Source organism: Manis javanica, chromosome 8 (assembly GCF_040802235.1).
Source record: "Manis javanica isolate MJ-LG chromosome 8, MJ_LKY, whole genome shotgun sequence".
Taxonomy (NCBI): Eukaryota; Metazoa; Chordata; class Mammalia; order Pholidota; family Manidae; genus Manis; species Manis javanica.
Genome location: NC_133163.1, coordinates 3,160,764 through 3,182,941, shown reverse-complemented (window position 1 = coordinate 3,182,941; position 22,178 = coordinate 3,160,764). Strand labels below are relative to the sequence as shown.

At 42.8% G+C, this 22,178-nt stretch overlaps 1 protein-coding gene across 3 annotated transcripts in view; it reads left to right on the top strand.

Annotated features, from left to right (window-relative positions):
• Positions 1–22,178, top strand: part of RCOR1 (REST corepressor 1) — a 145,267-nt gene that overhangs the window by 113,150 nt on the left and 9,939 nt on the right. For all 3 annotated transcript variants that reach the window (XR_005053988.2, XM_036991718.2, XM_036991716.2), the window contains 8 exons: positions 20–72; positions 1,495–1,656; positions 2,355–2,473; positions 4,809–4,887; positions 7,731–7,925; positions 12,890–12,967; positions 13,199–13,256; positions 13,901–14,130. Coding sequence is in view for 2 of the 3 variants with exons in the window: in XM_036991718.2 (XP_036847613.1) it covers positions 20–72; positions 1,495–1,656; positions 2,355–2,473; positions 4,809–4,887; positions 7,731–7,925; positions 12,890–12,967; positions 13,199–13,256; positions 13,901–14,130 (974 nt within the window). In the remaining variant the exon portion in view is untranslated. The remainder of the gene's footprint in view (positions 1–19; positions 73–1,494; positions 1,657–2,354; positions 2,474–4,808; positions 4,888–7,730; positions 7,926–12,889; positions 12,968–13,198; positions 13,257–13,900; positions 14,131–22,178) is intronic.

Below are 22,178 nucleotides of genomic sequence, written 5' to 3'. Positions count from 1 at the left end.
CTCTTGTCTTGTTTTTTAGTGGATGAGTACATTGCCATCGCTAAGGAGAAGCATGGTTACAACATGGAACAGGTAATGACATGGTTTTCTTGTTGTTCCAAATGGGTTTTTTAGCCAACCCATTAAATTGTTCTTGTTCTCTGTGCTGAGTAGCAGTGTTTCCTCATTAGCAATGTTTTGGTAGTTACCAGCAGTGCTACAGAAAACTCTGGTTCCCTGTTTACTTGTTGAGATGAAGCTTAAAGGGCCCTTTGACTTGAAAAGCATCTGTATATTTTTGTAGGTCTGCAGCATTTAAGGCAGCAGCAGTTCTAAGGCGGGGGACACTGGGTGTAATGCCTTCTTATTTCAGTGTATGATTTGTTTGCTTTTCTTGTGTTTGTGTGATGGTTCTGTCCCGACTCGTGTTGTCACATTCAGCCTACAGTGTTTTAATACTGTTTTGAATCACTATCAGGTTGTAAAATTTGACTAAGGTTTTCTTTCAAAAACTGTTTGGAGCCTCAATGAGAAATTCACAAGATTAATTTGTCTCCACATGTGTGATGACACCTTAGCTCTGCCCTCTCTTGATTTCTAGTTACCGTCTCAGCAACGAGCACAGCAGTTGGCACAGTGCCCTCCTTAGCATGCTAGATTCTACAGCCTGACAGTTACTGGTATTTCTCATTTATCCCAAGACTGAGGGCCCTCCTCATTCGGCTTAGGTGGCCTTGGCCTAGCTTTACTTGCTCTCCTCTAGCGGAGAGCGCTGGTGGACAGGCCGGCCGCGGAGAGACAGCTCAAGAACTGTGCGAAGCAAGAAGTGTGTGCGGCTTTTTTTTTCAAATCCTACTCATGAACTTAACAAAGTTGCTCAGAAAATGGTCAACTTTTACATCTATTTAGAAAAATGTAAACAACATGTTATTAGGTAATTACTAAATAGACTTGTATGAAATTTTAAAGATTCTGGTCTTTAAAAGTATGATCATTTTCTCTTTAGAATTTTAGTAAAGGAAGTTTTCTCAGGAGAGTATTCCTGAGTTATCTCATTTCTCATTTGATTTATTCTACACCCATTTGGTTTGTTTTTTTTTTTTTTTCCTTTCTGAGCTGGAATGGAGTGTTTATATTTGAGTTTTTTGGAAAGCATGAACCAAACAGTTGAGTGCCTTTGTGAGTTGCTCCGCTCTCATATCCCCGGGCGCAGGCCCTGGAGTCACCCCGCCCCTCCTCCTACCAGCACGGTATGCCTGACAGTCACTTTATATCTCAGGCCCTCCACGTTCTGAGAAGCGAGGATAACGGACTTTATCTTAGGGTTTGTGAGATAAGGGTTAGTGCACAGAGGGGTATGTATCAGTGTCTGCCACCCAGCCGTCTGTATAGTTGGTTGTTTGCTCGTCTGTCTGGGTACAAAGAAGTACATGCCCTACTTTCGCCAACCTCATTTCCATCGCAATGTTTCATCCAGGCCTTTGGTCTAGAATTTTACTGATCATGTTTTTCTAGGCTCTCGGGATGCTTTTTTGGCACAAGCACAACATCGAAAAATCACTGGCTGATTTGCCCAACTTTACCCCCTTCCCAGATGAGTGGACTGTGGAAGATAAGGTTTTATTTGAACAAGCTTTTAGTTTTCACGGGAAGACTTTTCATAGAATCCAACAAATGGTAAGTGGATGAGACCATTGCTGCTTTGTCATCTGTCTGTCCCCCCGGGTGTGTGGGAGACATAGAAATATTGCCTGCAGGGCATATCCTCCTGCTCCCTACACCTCCTGCAGGAAAAGCAGCTCACCGCATGCTGCCCGGTGGATGAGAGGCCGCAGGAGTGGAGCCTTCCCAGCGCTTCCCAGCCCGATAGCTGTAGTTCAGCCCCCTTTCTCACCTGCCACCCCAGTCCCTCTAGTTGGGATGCCCGAGATTAGTCCCACAGAAGGGATCTCAGATGGTTATCTGATGAAGTGGAGCATCCTGGCACCTGTCTGCCTAGGAGAAGTCTGCCTATCTTTTGTATTGTTTGGTGGACTGCTACCATGAAAGCTCATTGACAGTTAGATTAGTGCTAAAATGAATTTTCAGAAATAACCCAAGAGTTAGGTTAGAAACTTCAGGTGTGTGAAAACTGATTCATCCTAAACTGACTTCACAGTCTTTCATGGGCTAAGTTTCACTTACAGTCAAACTTCAGTAATTTGGAAATGTGTTGATAAGAGTTCTTTTATGAATTTTTCCTTAACATAGAAAAAGGGCTGTGACAGGTATTTCTGAGTATGTGAGAGTGATCCTTGTTAAGTGTGTCTAATAAGCACATACGATTTTTAAAGATTAGCTTTAAATCTAAACCAACTCATTTTCTATTTACTTAGCTTCCTGATAAATCTATAGCAAGTCTGGTGAAATTTTACTACTCTTGGAAGAAGACGAGGACCAAGACCAGTGTGATGGATCGCCATGCTCGGAAGCAGAAGCGGGAGCGGGAGGAAAGGTCAGGACCCCCCTGGGCCCCCTTTTGGGTCCATAGAACTTCTGAGAGCTGGTGGGCACGAGGAGGAAAGGTAGAGAGGCCGGGTGTCCCAGCCCCTTCCTGGTGGGACCAGGACTCGCACGGATACTCGTGGCTGAATGTTCGTGAGCTGTGTGAACAGGTGTTGTTCCCTTTGGGTGTTTCTTCTCCCCACGCTCTTCCTGCACTCAGTGGACGTCCATTTTGAGTGAGCGAACTTTCCACATATTCTTTGCCCTTTAAGGATATTTCCTTTTCAGTAAAAAGGAATATATCCTAGGTTGGCATTTATTTCGTATGCTTATACGAGATTTGTTTGACATGTTGTTGTATTTGGTATATTAAAAGATGGCCGAACAGTTTAGGTTTCATTCCTCCCTTTTGACCATCTGTTCTGTGTGTGTGTGTGTGTGTGTGTGAGAGAAGGAGGTGATTTCTTAATAAGGATGTTAGTTTGACGATCGCTTTGTGAGCAGGATGTACCCAAGCCACTACCCCCTCAGTCTTCCCTGAGGGCAGACGTGGGCCCATGCTCGGCCGCAGAAGGCCCTCGTCTGGGCTCCGGGGGCTCCTCCGTGTGCTCACAGGCAGGCGGGGTCCCCATGCTCCTGCCCCAGGCCGCTGTTTCCTCAGCTTGGAATGAAGACGCTGCACGTCCGGAGGGCGGCATATAGAGGTGTAACGGCTTTTGTGTTAGGTTGGTAGGAATATAGGTGGCTTTCTAAAATTGTATTTTCCATACTTCCTATAATGTTATTTTTATAAGTTAACAATAGAAGATAAAATGAAAGGATAAATGATATTCTCTCCATGGCCCATCTCAGGAGAGTATCTTATGATTTCAAATGAAAGAGATTAGCATGTGGGAGCAGATGAGAGTTGAGGGTTACTTTTGGAGAATTCAGATCTCTGGGCCTGACTGTGAAGTGCGAGTGTGCTGAAAACATCTCCGGAGCTCTTCCCAAATGCTGGAATGTGGGGTTGATGGCTTTGCCACATCTGCGTGGTTTTTGGTCTGTAGCCTGCAAGCTCAGTGGGTCTATTTATGGATCTGTACCCAGGGACCAGGGAAAAGCAGCAAACACTACTGAATTTGTGATTAGTGTTGCAACTTTTGATTAAAATTGTTTATTTCCATTTTATGTCAGGTCTCGTGTAGTTTATAAATTAAGCCTAGTACTGTAAGCAGGTGCAGTCAGCTAAGCTCAAGCCAGAATAAAAAAAAAAATAGATTGGGATTCGTGTCCTGGAATATGAAACAACACGAGCCCCAGCTGATGCCCCCCCTTCTCACTGTCCGGGGGCCTCTCTGTGTGTCACTGCCGAGGGTGCTGAGAACCACTCTCTGCCTCTCCCGGGTATCCCGCACTACCGTCAAGTGCACAGGCGTGGGGTCGCCGGCCAGGCACAGCGCGGAGGCAGGGCTGCCCACCTAACGGGACTCGCCTGTGGAGGTCACGGCATGGGCTCGGACAGGCCCACCCTGGCCCCCTCTCCTCTTGGGCACTCTCTCCTCGGCCAGGGCCTCTCACTACCTGGGCCCCTGGAAAGGGGGCAGGTGTGGCACAGCGGGCCTGGTGGCCTGGGGAGGATCCCTGAAACGCGGTGGGCGCCGCCATCCAAGGCCTGCGTGTCCTGCTGCCGCTCGGTTCAGTCGGCTGTAACCGGGTGCCCTGGGGTGGACTGGGCAGGCCTGTCGGCCTCTCCAAGCCTGTTTCCTCTCTCTTAGTGATGAAGGTCCTAACTGCTACAGAGTTCTGTTCTTTTCTTTTTTTAAATAAGAAACACTTCAAGGAAGGATAGAAACCAAAGTGCTTGAAGTGCCATATCAACATGAGTGTTCTTTTTAAAACAAATTTAATTTTACAATACCAATTATCCAGGCTACTGGAAACCTCTCCCATTCCCAGACTTGTGTGTCGTCAGTAGATTCCCCTTGCAGGGAGACCTGCTCGGGCAGCTGCTCAGTGTGTCCGGTGGTCATGCCCGGTCCTCCACTAGACGCCTGTGGGGAGTAAAGGGAAGGTCTTACGTTTGTATTTCAGTGGAGAGTTGAGAGAAAACACTTTATAAATATAAAGCAACAGTCTTCAAGGCTGGTTTGGGAGTTCCAAACTTATTTTAATAGTTTACTTTTTTCATTTAGACTTAAAGAACTGTGGAATTGGTATTCTTTTATTTGAATTCTAAAATGGTTTTATCTCACCAGTCTGAAAACATATACCAACCTGTCATTAAATCAATTTATTGCTCATGTTTGTATATTAAGTAGAATTATTACAAAACAATCTTTGAGTAACTTGTTCTTGTCTTCCAGTGAGGATGAACTGGAAGAAACAAATGGAAATAACCCCATTGACATTGAGATTGATCAAAACAAGGAAAGCAAGAAGGAGGTATTTTTTTCCCTAGTACTCTTTAGGCAAATACATTTTGTTACTAGGTCCATAAGTAAAACATTCCTTATTCTATTTTAATATATTAAATTGTATGTACAAGGCATCATGAGAAGACTTTAAGGAGTCCTAACTTTGCTCTATAGAACTTAGAACTTTGTTTGCCAAGAAATGTGAGTAAAGGAAGCCTTAAAGGGACAAGTATCATTAAGGGGTCAGGGCTTCGTCGGGGTGAGCAGGCCTCACCGCCTTATTCCTGAACCCTCTGTTCAGTAGGTTAGAACGCGGTGCTGGCGAGGGCCAGGCCGGAGCCTGGCTGTGCTCTCGGCCTCCCTGGGCTCATTGCTCACTCTGGCCGGCCCCGCAGCTCTGCACACTCTGGGTCACTAGGGGCCACAGAGAGCTGACCTACCCGGCACAGACCCTCCCGTCACTCAGGGCCAACAGTGTAGGGTACACAAGGGCGAGTCACACACACTGGGAATTTGTAATCTCTCATATCCTAAAAATCATGCTAGAGGTTTTTAGTCTCTAGATTTAAGGAGCCCACGAATCCCTAAAATTGTGTATGACTTTTTTTTTTTGTATATTTATAACTTTTGTTGTAAACTGTCCACTCAGAACAATGGGATGTCTGCACAATCTCATCAGTCTTTTGAAATGGGAGTTGTAGTCTTGGATTGCCCATTCATAAAAACCGGATCAAGTCTAGGTGTGATCCCCAAGGCTCTTGTGGCACAGGCTGGGAACCCTGGCCCGTCCAGGTCCAGATGGGACCTGCCACAGCACCGGGAGGAAGGGGCCGCACAGCTCCCAGGCGCCCTCAGTTCCCAGCCCCCGCTGGGTATTGAATCCCAGTGTGGATGTGACTTTTACATGTGTTCATGTGTTTTTCTAGAGACACTTTCTACAGTTTCAGGAAAATCTCAAAGGGTTCTCTATCTTAAAAGGTTCTAAAGTATGAGAACAGGTCTTCTAGGTGTGGAAAACAAAAGGGGCTAGATATACCTAAATTTTAAAATTATATCAATAATACATGCTTTTTATAGATAAAGGAGGAAAGCTAAATAAACTGGAGAAAATGAAAATGATTTACAATAGTGTCATCAATAATCATTGTTAACATCTTGGTGACTCTTGCAATTTATGCCTATATACATAATTCTGAATCTATATTCACTTAAAAATTACAAAGTAGGATCTTAATGTACAATTTTTAAATAACTTTATATTAACTCTTCTGTGAACATATTTTTATGTCAAATATGTATGTACAGCTATGTATTATTCCATCCTTTTGTAATTGAGTTAATCTTACATTTTTTTTCCCCCTCTGCTTTTTGCTATTATAAACAATGCTGCTCTCATAACTAAATATTTGTGTCCTTAACTTTTTCCATTTGAATTAATTTTTGGAAGTTGAACCGCTGAGTCGTAGTGCCCTGGGTGCACCTCAGGCTCCCTTGGCATGGTGTACCTCACTGAGCTGGCACTGCTGGTTGGTTCCGGATGGCACTTGTGCCACTGGTTTATATGAATGCCCGCATAGCAAGGTTACTTTAAGGGTCAGCCAGATTAGTGTTTGGGGGGTCAGGCTGTGCTTGCTGTTTTTATTAAGCTTTGTTTTGATGCATTTTTGTTTATTAGGTTCTTCAGTGGAAAGTTTTAATTGAAAGAGAAAGGCTCCATTTTATGTTGATTTCTGTAATTCTTATTTATAGCTCAGTTTCTGAATTCAAAAAAATAAGTGGTTAAATTTTAGTTTCTTTGCATACTAAAATGTTGTTAAAGTAGACAAATGGTTAATGGGTGACCTTACTAAACAGCATAGTGCTGTTACAGAACATAGTTTATTGTCTACTACACTAATATTTTTGTGTGTTTATTACCACTTGCTCACGAACTTATCGGTCCCTTCATAGTTTGCATGGGCTTTTTATCTCAGTATTTTGAAATACGAAGCAGAAGTCCTGAACATATTTTAGCTTTATCAGCAAGTGTTAATACACTAACAAGATGAGATAATGAACGATTACAAAAATTTCTTGTTCTTAAAATGGTTACTAGTAAGACATCTTCCTTTCCTTGTCAAGATTTTACTGCATTTCATTTCCGAAGGTTTTGGTTTTAGAGAACGCACTTAAAAATTAGCAGCAGTCGTGCATTTGAAAATGACAGCATATATTTTTGAAGCAAGTTACACAATTGCCCTGAAAGTTAAGCATCATCCCCAAAAAAAAGGTGTGTAAAAAAAGTTAGTTTCATAGTGAAGTTTTTTTGATCTTTGTAAACTTCTTTAAATATTTATATATATTTTATGTTTATGTTTTGTATATTTGCCTTTATATATTACATCTTATATATCTTATATTTATTTAAATTATAAATAATTATAATTTAAGTTATAAATAATTTTAAATGATCTTCATACATGTACTGAGTCATTTTTTTCTTTTTTCTCTCTGTGGTCACATGTCCATCTAAATTGCTAGGGACCATTAGGATGAAATCCTTACTCATAGACACAGCCGCCCCGGAGGAGAGTACAGGTGTTTCTCTCCTGCACTGCTGCGGGCAGCCGAGAACGCTAGTTGTCAGTCCTGAAGTGACAGGACAAGGGTGTGTCTGTGCAAGGAGGAAGTGGAGTTCGCTCGGAAGCCAGAGTTCAGTAGCCAGTGTTTCTGTCTGTTAACCCCCATTAGGATTTGTAGACGGTGATTATGATTTGGCCTGCTGTTTATCTTAGATCGTTTGGAGCCATGCTAAAGAAATAGCTTATTACTGTTCAGTGGGCATTGTAATGTTTTTTAGAGTCTCACTTATCAAATATGTGTGTCATGCAGGTGCCCCCTACCGAGACAGTTCCTCAGATCAAAAAAGAGAAACATAGTGCACAAGCTAAGAACAGAGCCAAAAGGAAACCCCCAAAAGGAATGTTTCTTTCTCAAGAAGATGTGGAGGCTGTTTCTGCCAATGCCACTGCTGCCACCACGGTGCTGAGACAACTAGACATGGAGCTGGTCTCGATCAAACGACAGGTACCTGTCGGCTGTCTGGGCGGCAGAGGGGCCTGCACTCGAGAGCTGTCGTGTTGTCACCCACCTGGAAGTTTTCTTCCACAATTCTCAAAAGGGCATTTTGTTCCTAAGGAACTGAACTGGCCTAGTGATTTTCCTTAAATCAACTTGGAAATTGAAGTTTATGTATATAAATAAATGTGTGTGTACCTCTCAGTGGTCTTCCCAGTGAGGACACGGCCCGGGGGCCCCTGTCTGCGCAGGAAGGGTAGCCCGCCTCCGGCCCTGCCCCCCTCAGGAGCCCCGCTGCCTCAGAGGCTTCCCTTGTGCCCCTCAGCCACTGCCCGGCTTTTCCCTGGAGGTGGCCACTATTCTGACTTCTAAAAGAGTTTTATTTTCCACATGTTATTTTTCCTCCATTTTTGGATATTACATAAAATCATATGATGCGGTTTCTGTTATGTCTGGCTTTGATTCAACATGCGAGGTCTATCCATGCAGTGTAGAGCTCTAGTGCTTTCTCACTGTATAAATACTTTACAGCTTATCTGTTTTACTGTTAGTAGATGTTTGGATTGTTTCTTCCCATTTTTGGCCACTGCAAATCATTGGTGTGAGCGTTCTTGGTGAGACTCCTGGTGCGCCGCGCTCGCCTCATTCAGCTGCGCTCCCGAGCGGGACTGCTGTGGGAGACCATGCCCGGGGGTTCTTCAAAGTGGGTGTGTCAGTTTATGTGCATGTTGCTCCCACTGCATTGGGGTCTTCTGACTGTAGCACAATAGACATTTGGGGAAGTTGTGTGCTTTGTAAGATATCTAGTGGCCTCTGGCCTTTCCCCACGAGATGCCTGCCCCACCCCCACACAACAGAAATGTCTCCAGGCATTGCCAAATTATGGGAGAATTGCCCCTTTTTCCCATTGTGAGGCTTGCCTTTTCACTCTCTTAATGGCATATTTTGATGAACAGAAATTCTTAATTTTATGGTAGTCCAATTCCTCATCCTTTTATGGTCAGTGCTCTTTGAGTTCTGTTAAGAACCTTCCCTAAGGTCATGAAGATGTTCTCACGCTGTCTTAAAGACATTGTTTGCCTCTTACATTTTGCTCTTCAGCCTACCTGGAAATGTTCTGTGTATGTTCTTACGTGTAGGGTCATGATTTGTTTTTTGCATATGGATATCTAGTTAAACAAGTACTGTTTATTGAAGAGACCATCCTTTCATTGATCCTGTCTGCCACTATCAATACCATATAAGGTAGAGAATCCACATGTTATCCATGAGGGTGACATGTCCCCATACTGGGATAGGTGCTTCCGTTCCCTCCGTGCTTTGTCGTCTTCTGTGTGCAGGCCTTGTACATCCTTTGTAGGAGACGCCCTTGGATGGGTTGTGCTCCTTTGATGCACTTATGAAGGATGTTGCTTTGAGAATCAGTCCTTTGACAGCTGTTTGCCTCCAGCATGAGAAGTGGCTCGACGTAACGTGACCACTGCTCAGCACACGTAGGCTGGGAGCTCGGCCGAGCAGGCACTGACCCTCATTTGCTCACTGGAGGTCAGGGCACATTGTGGGCTGGTGGTTTTTGCTGCTTTGACTTGCTAATCTTGAAAGATGATTTAATCTTGGAAGATTGAAGAGGAGGCCACCCATCGTTTCTTCGACGAGGGGTGGGCTCTGTGGATCCCCTGCCTTCTGTGGGGCGGGGTGGGGGCAGCACAGACCAGGGACCAGGCGTGCTCCCAGGAAACAGGACTGCTCTGGTCTTGCCTGTGGACACTGCTGCCTTCTACTATTAGGCAAATCACTTAATCTTCCTGGGCCCCTTTTCAAATGAGGAGATGCGTCCCCGCCTGCAGGCTGCTGAGTCAGCGCCTCCGGGTGGGCAGAGCCTTCGCGTGGCCCCCTTGGCTGCGTGAGTGCCTCATGCTTGCTCTTTGACGTTAATTATCTTTAAGAAGGAAAAGGAGACTCCTTTTCCACGAAGGCGGACTCTGTGGTGTGGTAAATAAAAGGAGTCTTTGGTTTTCAGAGCCCGGGTCAAGAGCAGGGATTTTTTACCTGAACGTTGCTACTGCGAGTTCTCGGTGGTCGGGAGGGAGGCGGGCAGGCGCGTCCTGCGAGGACACGGGCTGCTCTCTCCTCTCGGCCGGTGGGGCTCCTGCCAGGGCACCAGACTCGATGGCAGTACGCTGGCCGCAGGTGCCCCGTGTGGTAGCCAGTCAGGGAAAGTGTTCACCCGAGCATAACAGAAAACATGACAGCCCAGGGCTTAATTCATAGAGGGTTCCTCTGGTCAGAGAGCAGACCATCCAGTGTCAGCGGCCGCTGGCGTGGGCTCATCCGTTCGGCGACGTTCTCGGGGTCCCAGATTCCTTCAGATTTTCTACTCTGCTGTTCTTAGTTTTAGGGCTTTTTTCCTCTTGTTGCCGCACATTGGAGGCTGCAGAAGCCGTTTTGTAAACTTGACCTTTCAGGGCAGTGAGGAGGAGGCGGCGGCGGAGGTGACCGCCTGTCCCCTCTGATAGGGAAAGTCTCCGCCCCACCGGAAACCCCTAGGCTTTCCGCAGCACTGGGGCTCCCCGGGGCCCCAGGGACAGCAGGAAGTAAAGCGAGAGGGGGCTGCGCCCACCCCTGGAGGAGCCCGCGAACAGCACCTGTTGCCTTAGGTCTTTCTGAGTGGGGCGTAAAGTGGTCTGGGGTCGGAGAAGAACTGCCCAGCCCACACGAAGTGGAGAGGGTGTCCCCCAGGAGACCCAGCTAAGCACCTGGCCGTCCATGGGGCTGCTTTCCCATCGGCCTTGTGTCCTTCTCCTCAGGCTTGCTGCCGCCCTGGCCTCCTCTCCAGTGGCGTGATGCTGCCAGTGGGTCCCTAGTCTTAGTAGCAAACACTGGAAAATGCATCAGGAATAGAGTTGTAGATTAATGAGAATTTAGGACCAACTTTTAGTTCTGAATTTGTGGGTGGTTTGCCTTGTAGCCATTCATTTAATCTCTGTGCTGCTTCATTGATTTTACAGAGAAAATGCTTGTGTTGAGTAGGCTGGTCTCCTTGGAAAACGCATCAATCACAATGCGGTATATTCCTGGTTTTGTGTAATAGCTAAACAACCAGCTACCGCACAGAGAGTGGCACAGTGAACTGGACTCCTGGGGGAAACATGGTTCCAGACACCCCCCACCTCCCTGACTTTTGAGAATTTGCTAATTCTCTGCCATAAGTTCTAGGGCTAGTTTTTAGCTTAAGGAGAATTCAGTGAACATAATCTAAGTATTTTGCAGTATTTTACGGGTTATTGGTAACTGACAGTTCAGAGCAAGAGTCTAAGATTGTGCTGCTCCAGTATGGCAGCTAGTAGCCGTGTGTGGTTATTTACACTTAAATGTGGATTGAAGTTGAGAAAATTAAAAATTCAGTTCCATCCTTTCATAAGCCATACTTCATGTACATGTGGCTAGTGGCTACCATATCAAACATCACACATTTAGGATATTTCCATCATCAGAGAATGTTCTATTAGATGCTGCTGGTCTGAGAGCTTGACATTGCTTTCCCAAGAGCTTACTGTGAGTAAATTTCTATTACCAGTTTATTTTCTCCTGATTTGTACCTTTTCAAAATGTGGTTTTACTGTAGAGTAGATTTTGCACATTTCTTGTATTTCTCTTTTCAGTTGTCCTTATGTTCTGATTTAGTATTAATACAAAAAGACCTGTAGTGGGCTGTCTTTCTGGTAGACTTTGAGGCCTTACTATTGGCAAACAGAGGCAATTCTGGTCCTTATAGTGTTCGTCTGATTATTTGGCCACTGGTCCCACAGCATGGAAATTATTCCTGTATATCCCCCCTACCTTGTAAAGCCTTTTAGAACAAATAAAATATAGGAGGAAAGGATACGTGAAGCTGTGAGCTGTGTATTTAAAAATGGAATTTTAGAAAAATGTATTAAAAATTCTATTCAAAAGATGAGAGAGAATTACTGTAAAGTGTCCATCTGACAGTGCCCTGCGCCACCATCTCCCCTTGTCTCCCAGTTCTCCCAGTTCTGAAGGTCCTGCTTGTCTTCATTTGCCTTAATAAGATTTATGCTTTTAAGAGCATCTTCTGCTTGTGAGCGTCTTTGTTGTTTTCCTCAGGAAAATTAATCTGTTTCTCCCCTTACTTTCTCTGATTCGCTCATGTGATCATTCAGAAGTGAGAGATGCTAGGTCAGAGTTCCCGTAGCGCTTGCACAGAAAGGCCACTCTACCTGGAATGGCGAGAAGGGCCACTTCTGCGACCCAGGTCATTAAGGAGTCTGTGCAGGACTGAAGGGCAGTCATGGATTGACTAAGTATTGTTTGTGTCTTTTGATTAGGCAAGGGCAGTGAAAGATTAGGTACACTGAATCAAAGTGATAGTGTGGAAATGGTAATTTGTGAGAAAATGACGAAGTTACACTTGACCAAATTAAGCTTCTGGGAAACCGATGCCCTGCTCTCTTTTTTCTCTCCACTAAAGGAAGCTGCGCTGTGGGCTTCTGACCCGTGTGGAGTCAGGGCACTGCCTGGACAGCACAGGGCCTGCGGCTCCGAGGCTGCTGCCCGCTGTCCCTGCAGCCCAGTCCTACGGGGGCTGAGGCCTGGGCAGCGCCTCCGTCTCTTGTACCAGATGTGTGTTCTGCTGCTCAGGTGATTGGTCGCCTGTTAGGAAATGGTGGGACAGGACTGTGTTCACAGGAGCCGCACCACCACCCCTTCTTCGTGGGTGTCCCTCTGTGTCGCTCTAGGCAAGGCACTAAAGACTCTAGTTAAGATGCTCTTGAAGGAGACAGGAGGCTTCCTAGGGCGTTCTCCCACAGAATGCTTCAGGCGCTTGGCTAGCATATGGGCAGGAACTTGTTTGCTCTTGGTTTTTGGTTTCTTTGAGTTTTTTAATTCTGTTTTCATGCCTTTATAAAAAATTTTGCATTTTTAAAATGAAGATTGTTTCCTTTCTCTCTTAGATCCAGAATATTAAACAGACGAACAGTGCTCTCAAAGAAAAGCTTGATGGTGGAATAGAGCCGTACCGACTTCCAGAGGTAGGATTCTGCAAAGAGCCTCTTAGAAGTCACACCCAGGTTTCATGTGTTTAAGAATTTAATATCTGTGTAATACATCTCCAGCACATGTCTCTTAGGGAGAAAGGTATAGACATGATTTTATAAACATAGTTGATGTTAAAAGTCTGGAAAAGAAGGATTCATTAGCCTTCATAAGGACACACTCGTCTGTTAATGTAGCATGCTAATCCGACTCCCTTGGATACCCAGGTCATTCAGAAATGTAACGCACGCTGGACCACAGAAGAGCAGCTTCTCGCCGTACAAGGTATGGGGAAGTTCTCCTGATAAAGAGCGTAGGAGCAATGGTAGTTATTAGGAAAAAATTACATCACACCCTGATCCCAGCACATCGTTTGTGGTGGAAATGAGTTCTCGGAAGACTACATTCTTCCAGTGCTCGTGATGTCAGCTACGTCACTGCGCTCCTTTTGGGCCTTCTTTTTTCCCTTTCTTCTGTCTCAAGATGTAAAAATTAATGTGGAAGCCTTGGGTTCTAAAGGTGTGAGGGCTTTATTTTAGCAGCTACTTTTGGGTTCCAAATAGTCAGGAAGCACACAAGAAGCAGGTTGAGTGACAGGGCTCTCAGCTGGGAGGTCCTGCGGATCCTGACTGGTGACTGCAGATTGCCCACCACCACAGGGTGCTTACCAGGTGGCTTCAGCCCCCACTTGACATGTGATGGGAGGTACAGATTAGCGCATGACAGGGTCGCACTGAATCTCTTTGATCAGTCATCTGCCAACTGTATCTAGATGTGACTACTGCTTTTTTCCACTGGTACAATACAGTAAGATAGTGCCTGCTATTTAAAGTCTATCTGTTTTCTTATCTGGATAAGTTTCAGTTATGTTTTTTAAGAATAGTTTTTCCTCTTGTATTGAAAAAAGAAATGATCTCTTATATCCTTAGCCATCAGAAAATATGGCCGAGATTTTCAGGCAATCTCAGATGTGATTGGGAACAAGTCAGTGGTACAAGTGAAAAACTTTTTTGTAAATTATCGACGCCGCTTCAACATAGATGAAGTTTTACAAGAATGGGAGGCAGAACATGGGAAAGAAGAGACCAATGGACCCAGTAACCAGAAACCTGTAAAGTCCCCAGATAATTCAATCAAGATGCCTGAAGAGGAAGACGAGGTAAATCTGAAACAGTAAGATCTCCTCTCTGCCAGATGGGTGCTGGGTACTCCAGGGAGTTTCTTCATTGATGGCCTTTTTTAGCTATAGAAATACTTTTAGGTTTCAGCTATGTCAGTAGTTGACTTTTTTTTTTCCTTTGATAACATCAATCTACAAGTACATGAGGAACATTATGTTTACTAGATTCCCTCCCTTCACCAAGTCCCCCAACAAACCCCATTACAGTCACTGTCTATCACCGTAGTAAGAGGCTGTAGAATCACTACTTGCCTTCTCTGTGTTGCACAGCCCTCCCTGTGCCCCCCCCCCCCCCCACCCACTGTACATGCTAATTGTCAGGCCTCCTTTCTCCCAGACCCCACCCTTATCCCCTCCCTTCCCACCCATCCTCCCCAGTCCCTTTCCCTTTGGTAACTGTTAGTCCATTCTTGGGTTCTGTGAGTCTGCTGCTCTTTTATTCCTTCAATTTTTTTCTTTATGCTTTTACTCCACATATGAGTGAAATCATTTGGTACTTTTCTTTCTCCACCTTGCTTATTTCACCGAGGATAATACCCTCTAGCTCCATCCATGTTGTTGCAAATGGTAGGATTTGTTTTCTTCTTATGGCTCAATAATACTCCCTTGTGTATATGTACCACATCATCTTTATCCATTCATCTACTGACGGACACTTAGGTTGCGTCCTTTTCTTGGCTATTGTAAATAGTGCTGCGATAAACATAGGGGTGCATCTGTCTTTTTCAAACTGCGCTGCTGCATTCTTCCGGTAAATTCATAGAAGTGGAATTCCTGGGTCAAAAGGTATTTCTATTTTGAGCTTTTTGAGGAACCTCCATACTGCTTTCCACAATGGTTGAACTAATTTACATTCCCACCAGCAGTGTAGGAGGGTTCCCCTTTCTCCACAACCTCACCAACATTTGTTGTTGTTTGTCTTTTGGATGGTGGCGATCCTTACTGGTGTGAGGTGATACCTCATTGTGGTTTTAATTTGCATTTCTCTGATGACTAGCGATGTGGAGCATCTTTTCATGTATCTGTTGGCCATCTGAATTTCTTCTTTGGAGAAGTGTCTGTTCAGCTCCTCTGCCCATTTTTTAATTGGCTTATTTGCTTTTTGTTTGTTGAGGTGCGTGAGCTCTTTATTTATTTTGGATGTCAACCCTTTATCAGATCTGTCATTTATGAATATATTCTCCCATACTGTAGGATGCTTTTTAGTCTATTGGTGGTGTCCTTTGCTGTACAGAAGCTTTTCAGCTTGATATAGTTCCACTTGTTCATTTTTGCTTTTGTTTCCCTTGCCCGGGGAGATATGTTCGTGAAGAGGTCGTTCATGTTTGTGTCCAAGAGATTTTTGCCTATGTTTTGTTCTAAGAGTTTTATAGGTCTTTCATCCATTTTGAATTTAATTTTGTGTATGGGTTTACACAATGATCCAGTTTCATTCTCTTAAGCGTAGCTGTCCAGTTTTGCCAACACCAGCTGTTGAAGAGGCTCTCATTTCCCCATTGTATGTCCATGGCTCCTTTATCATATATTAATTGACCATATATGTTTGGGTTAATGTCTGGAGTCTCTGTTCTGTTACACTGGTCTCTGGGTCTGTTCTTGTGCCAGTACCAAATTGTCTTGATTACTGTGGCTTTGTAGTAGAGCTTGAAGTTGGGGAGCGAGATCCCCCCCACTTTATTCTTCCTTATCAGGATTGCTTTGGCTATTCGGGGTCTTTGGTGTTTCCATATGAATTTTAGAACTATTTGTTCCAGTTCGTTGAAGAATACTATTGGCAATTTGATAGGGATTGCATTGAATCTGTAGATTGCTTTGGGCAGGATGGCCATTTTGACGATATTAATTCTTCGTAGCCAAGAGTATGGAATGAGTTTCCATTTATTAGTGTCCTCTTTAATTTCTCTTAAGAGTGTCTCGTAGTTTTCAGGGTATAGGTCTTTCACTTCCTTGGTTAGGTTTATTCCTAGGTAATTTATTCTTTTTGATGCAATTGTGAATGGAATTTTTCTCCTGATTTCTCTTTCTGTTCATTGTTAGTGTATAGGAAAGCCACAGATTTCTGTGTGTTAATTTTGTATCCTGCAACTTTGCTGAATTCAGATATTAGTTCTAGTAGTTTTGGAGTGGAGTCTTTAGGGTTTTTTATGTACAATATCATGTCATCTGCAAATAGTGACAGTTTGACTTCTTCTTTACCAGTCTGGATTCCTTGTATTTCTCTGTTTTGTCTAATTGCCGTGGGTAGGACCTCCAGTACTATGTTGAATAACAGTGGGGAGAGTGGGCATCCCTGTCTTGTTCCCAATCTCAGATGAAAAGCTTTCAGCTTCTCGCTGTTAAGTATGATGTTGGCTGTGGTTTTACCATATATGGCCTTTATTATGTTGAGGTACTTGGCCTCTATTCCCATTTTGTTGAGAGTTTTTATCATGAATGGATGTTGAATTTTGTCAAATGCTTTTTCAGCATCTATGGAGATGGTCATGTGGTTTTTGTCCTTCTTTTTGTTGATGTGGTAGATGATGTTGATGGATTTTCGAATGTTGTACCATCCTTGCATCCCTGAGATGAATCCTACTTGGTCATGGTGTGTGATCCTCTTGATGTATTGGTTTGTTATTTTCTTTTTTGGTGGGGTCTTTGCCTGGTTTTGGTATTAGAGTGATGCTGGCTTCATAGAATGAGTTTGGAAGTATTCCCTCCTCTTCTATTTCTTGGGAAACTTTAAGGAGAATGGGTATTATGTCTTCTTTGTATGTCTGATAACACTCCACAGTAAATCCAACTGGCCTGGGGGTTTTGCTCTTGGGTAGTTTTTTGATTACCGATTCAATTTCTTTGCTGGTAATTGGTCTGTTTAGATTTTCTGTTTCTTCCTTGGTCAGTCTTGGAAGGTTGTATTTTTCTAGGAAGTTGTCCATTTCTTCTAGGTTATCCAGCTTGTTAGCATGTAGATTTTCATAGTATTCTCTAATGATTCTTTGTATTTCTGTGGGGTCTGTCGTGATGTTTCCTTTCTCATTTCTAATTCTGTTGATGTGTGTTGATTCTCTTTTTCTCTTAATAAGTCTGGCTAGGGGCTTACCTATTTTGTTTATTTTCTCTAAGAATCAGCTCTTGGTTTCATTGATTTTTTTCTATTGTTTTATTCCTCTCAATTTTATTTATTTCTTCTCTGATCTTTATTATGTCCCTCCTTCTGCTGACTTCAGGCCTCATTTGTTCTTCTTTTTCCAGTTTCAGTAATTGTGACTTTAGACTATTCATTTGGGGTTGTTCTTCCTTCTTTAAATATGCCTGGATTGCTATATACTTTCCTCTTAGAACTGCTTTTGCTGCATCCCACGAAAGTTGTGGCTTTGTGTTGTTTTCATTTGTCTCCACATATTGCTTGATCTGTATTTAATTTGGTCATTGAACCATTCATTATTTAGGAGCATGTTGTTAAGCCTCTATGTGTTTGTGAGCCTTTTTGCTTTCTTTGTACAATTTATTTCTAGTTTTATACCTTTGTGGTCTGAGAAGTTGGTTGGTAGAATTTCAGTGTGTTTGAATTTACTGAGGCTCTTTTTGTGGCCTAATATGTGGTCCATTCTGGAAAATGTTCCATGTGCACTTGAGAAGAATGTGTATCCTGTTGCTTTTGGGTGTAGAGTTCTATAGATGTCTATTAGGTCCATCTGTTCTAGTGTGTTGTTCAGTGCCTCTGTGTCCTTACTTATTTTCTGTCTGGTGGATCTGTCCTTTGGAGTGAGTTGTGTGTTGAAATCTCCTAGAATGAATGCATTGCATTCTATTTCCTCCTTTAATTCTGTTAGTATTTGTTTCACATATGCTGGTGCTCCTGTATTGGGTGCATATATATTTATAATGGTTATATCCTCTTGTTGGACTGAGCCCTTTATCATTATGTAATGTCCTTCTTTATCTCTTGTGACTTTCTTTGTTTTGAAGTCTATTTTGTCTGATACTAGTACTGCAACACCTGCTTTTTTCTCCCTGTTGTTTGCATGAAATATCTTTTTCCATCCTTTGACTTTTAGTCTGTGTATGTCTTTGGGTTTGAGGTGAGTCTCTTGTAAGCAGCATATAGATGGGTCTTGCTTTTTTATCCATTCTATTACTCTGTGTCTTTTGATTTGTGCATTCGGTCCATTTACCTTTAGGGTGATTATTGAAAGATATGTACTTATTGCCATTGCAGGGTTTAGATTTGTGATTACCCAAGGTTCAAGGGCAGCTTCTTTACTATCTTAACTGTCTAACTTAACTCACTTATTAAGCTATTATAAACAGAGTCTGATGATTCTTTATTTCTTTCTCTTCTTATTCCTCTTCCTCCATTCTTTATATGTTAGGTGTTTTATTCTGTGCTCTTTTGTGTTTCCTTTGACTGCTTTTGTGAGTAGTTGATTTTATTTTTTGCCTTTAGTTAGTGTTTGGTTTGTCTGCTTTCTCTGCTGTGATTTCATTTTCTCTGGTGACATCTATTAGGCTTCGGAGTGTTTCCATTTAGAGCAGTCCTGCTAAAATACCCTGTAGAGGTGGTTAGTGGAAGGCAAATACCTGCAACTTTTGCTTGTCTGGGAATTGTTTAATCCGTCCTTCATATTTAAATGATAATCGTGCTGGATACAGTATTCTTGGTTCAAGGCCCTTCTGTTTCATTGCATTAAACATATCATGCCATTCTCCTCTGGCCTGTAAGGTTTCTGTGGAGAAGTTTGATGATAGCCTGATGGGTTTTCCTTTGTAGGTGACCTTTTTTCTCTCTCTGGCTGCCTTGAATACTCTGTCCTTGCCCTTAATCTTTGCCATTTTAATTATTATATGTCTTGGTGTTGTCCTCTTTGGGTCCCGTCTCTTGGGAGTTCTGTGGGCTTCCGTAATCTGAGTAACTATTTCCTCCCCCAGTTTGGGGAAGTTCTCAGCAATTATTTCCTCAAAGACACTTTCTATCCCTTTTTCTCTCTCTTCTTCTGGTACCCCTATAATGCAGATATTGTTCCGTTTGGATTGGTCACACAGTTCTCTTAATATTCTTTCATTCCTGGAGATCCTTTCATCTCTTTCTGCCTCAGCTTCTCTGCGTTCCTGTTCTCTGATTTCTGTTCCATTAACAGCCTCTTGCATCTCATCCAGTCTGCTCCTAGGTCCTTCCAGAGATTGTTTCATTTCTGTAATCTCCCTCCGGACTTCATCCGTTAGCTCTTCCATATTTCTCTGCAGCTCCATCAGCATGGTTATGAGCTTTATTTTGAATTCTTTTTCAGAAAAGTTGGTTAAATCTATCTCCCCAGGGTCCCTCTTGTGGGTTGTCTGGATTATTCTTGACTGGATCAAATTCTTCTGCCTTTTCATGGCGATAGAGGTAGTCGTGGGCAGTTGGTGTGTGTGTCAGCTGGGAGAACAAAGTCCCTTCCTCCTTGCCGGTTGCCTTCCTCTCCTGCAAGAACAGCGACCCCTAGTGGCTTGTGGTCGACTCGCACTGACGGGGTGTCAAAGTCTGGCCCTGTCGGCTACAGAGGAGGCTCTGGGCGGTTGCTGTGGGCCCGGCCACTCTCAGGCTGCTCCCGTGCTATGGCGGGGCCACGCCGGAGGGGAAATGGACGGGAGGCTGTTTATTGCTCTGAGGGTCTTCAGAGCTGCGCTGCCTTCCCGATCTCAGATGAAAAGCTTTCAGCTTCTCGCTGTTAAGTATGATGTTGGCTGTGGTTTTATCATATATGGCCTTTATTATGTTGAGGTACTTGGCCTGTATACCCATTTTGTTGAGAGTTTTTATCATGAATGGATGTTGAATTTTGTCGAATGCTTTTTCAGCATCTATGGAGATGATCATGTGGTTTTTGTCCTTCTTTTTGTTGATGTGGTGGATGATGTTGATTGATTTTCGAATGTTGTACCTTCCTCGCATCCCTGGGATGAATCCCACTTGGTCATGGTGTATGATCCTTTTGATGTATTTTTAAATTCAGTTTGCTAATATTTTGTTGAGTATTTTTCATCTATGTTCTTCAGGGATGTTGGTTTGTAATTTTCTTTTTTGGTGGGGTCTTTGCCTGGTTTTGGTATTAGAGTGATGCTGGCTTCATAGAATGAGTTTGGAAGTATTCCCCCCTCTTCTATTTCTTGGGAAAATTTAAGGAGAATGGGTATTATGTCTTCTCTAAATGTCTGACAAAATTCTCTGGTGACTTCATGTGGCCCCAGGGGTTTTGTTCTTGGGTAGTTTTTTGATTACCGATTCAATTTCTTTGCTGGTAATTGGTCTGTTTAGATTTTCTGTTTCTTTCTTGGTCAGTCTTGGAAGGCTGTATTTTACTAGACAGTTGTCCATTTCTTCTAGGTTATCCAGCTTGTTAGCATGTAGATTTTCATAGTATTCTCTAATAATTCTTTGTATTTCTGTGGGACCTGTTGTGATTTTTCCTTCCTCATTTCTGATTCTGTTGATATGTGTAGATTCTCTTTTTTCTCTTAATAAGTCTCGCCATGGATTTATCTATTTTGTTTATTTTTTCAATGAACCACCTTTTCTTTTTTGTTTGTTTTTTTTTCTATTTTTTTATTCTCTATTTCTTGTCTGATCTTTATTATGTCCCTCCTTATGCTGACTTGGGACCTCATTTGTTCTTTTTTTTCCAGTTTCAATAATTGTTACTTTAGACTATTCATTTGGGATTGTTCTTCCTTTAAATAGGCTTGGATTGCTTAATACTTTCCTCTTAGAACTGCTTTCGCTGCGTCCCACAGTAGTTGGGGCTTTATACTGTTGTTATTTGTCTCCGTATATTGTTCAATCTCTGTTTTAATTTGGTCATTGATCCATTCATTATTTAGGAGCATGTTGTTAAGCCTCTATGTGTTTGTGAGCCTGTTTTTTTTCTTTGTACAATCTATTTCTACTTTTATACCTTTGTTATCTTAGAAGTTGATTGGTAGAATTTCAGTCTTTTTTAGTTTACTGAGGCTCTTTTTGTGGCCTAGTATGTGGTGCATTCTGGAAAATGTTCTGTGTTTACTTGAGAAGAATGTGTATCCTGTTGCTTTTGGGTGTAGAGTTCTATAGATGTCTATTAGGTCCATCTGTTCTGGCGTGTTGTTCAGTGCCTCTGTGTCCTTACTTATTTTCTGTCTGGTGGATTTGTCCTTTGGAGTGAGTGGTGTGTTGAAGTCTCCTAGAATAAATGCATTGCATTCTATTTCCTCCTTTAATTCTGTTAGTATTTGTTTCACATATGTTGGTGTTCCTGTGTTGGGTGCATATATATTTGTAATGGTTATATCCTCTTACTGGACTGCCCCCTTTATCATTATGTAATGTCCTTCTTTATCTCTTGTTACTTTCTTTGTTTTGAAGTCTATTTTGTCTGATAGAAGTACTGCAGCTCCTGCTTTTTTCTCCCTATTGTTAGCATGAAATGTCTTTTTCCACCCCTTCTCTTTTCGTCTGTGTATGTCTTTGGGTTTATGGTGAGTCTCTTGTAAGCAGCATATAGATCGGTCTTGCATTTTTATCCATTCTGTTACTCTGTGTCTTTTGATTGGTGCATTGAGTCCATTTATGTTTCGGGTGATTATCAGTAGATATGTACTTATGGCCATTGCAGGCTTTGGATTTGTATTTACCCAAGGTTCAAGGGCAGCTTCTTTACTATCTAACTGTCTAACTTTAACTCACTTATTAAGCTATTATAAACACAGTCTGATGATTCTTTATTTCTCTCTTTTCTTCTTCCTACTCCATTCTTTATATAATTGGTGTTTTATTCTGTACTCTTTTGTATTTCCCTTGACTGCTTTTGTGGATAGCTGATTTTATTTTTTGCCTTTAGTTAGTATTTGGTTTGTCTGCTTTCTTTGCTGTGGTTTTATTTTCTCTGGTTACATTTATTTAGCCTTAGGAATGCTTCCATCTAGAGCAGTCCCTCTAAAATACCCTGTAGAGGTGGTTTGTGGGAGGCAAATTCCCTCAACTTCTGCTTTTCTGGGAATTGTTTAATCCCTCCTTGAAATTTAAATGA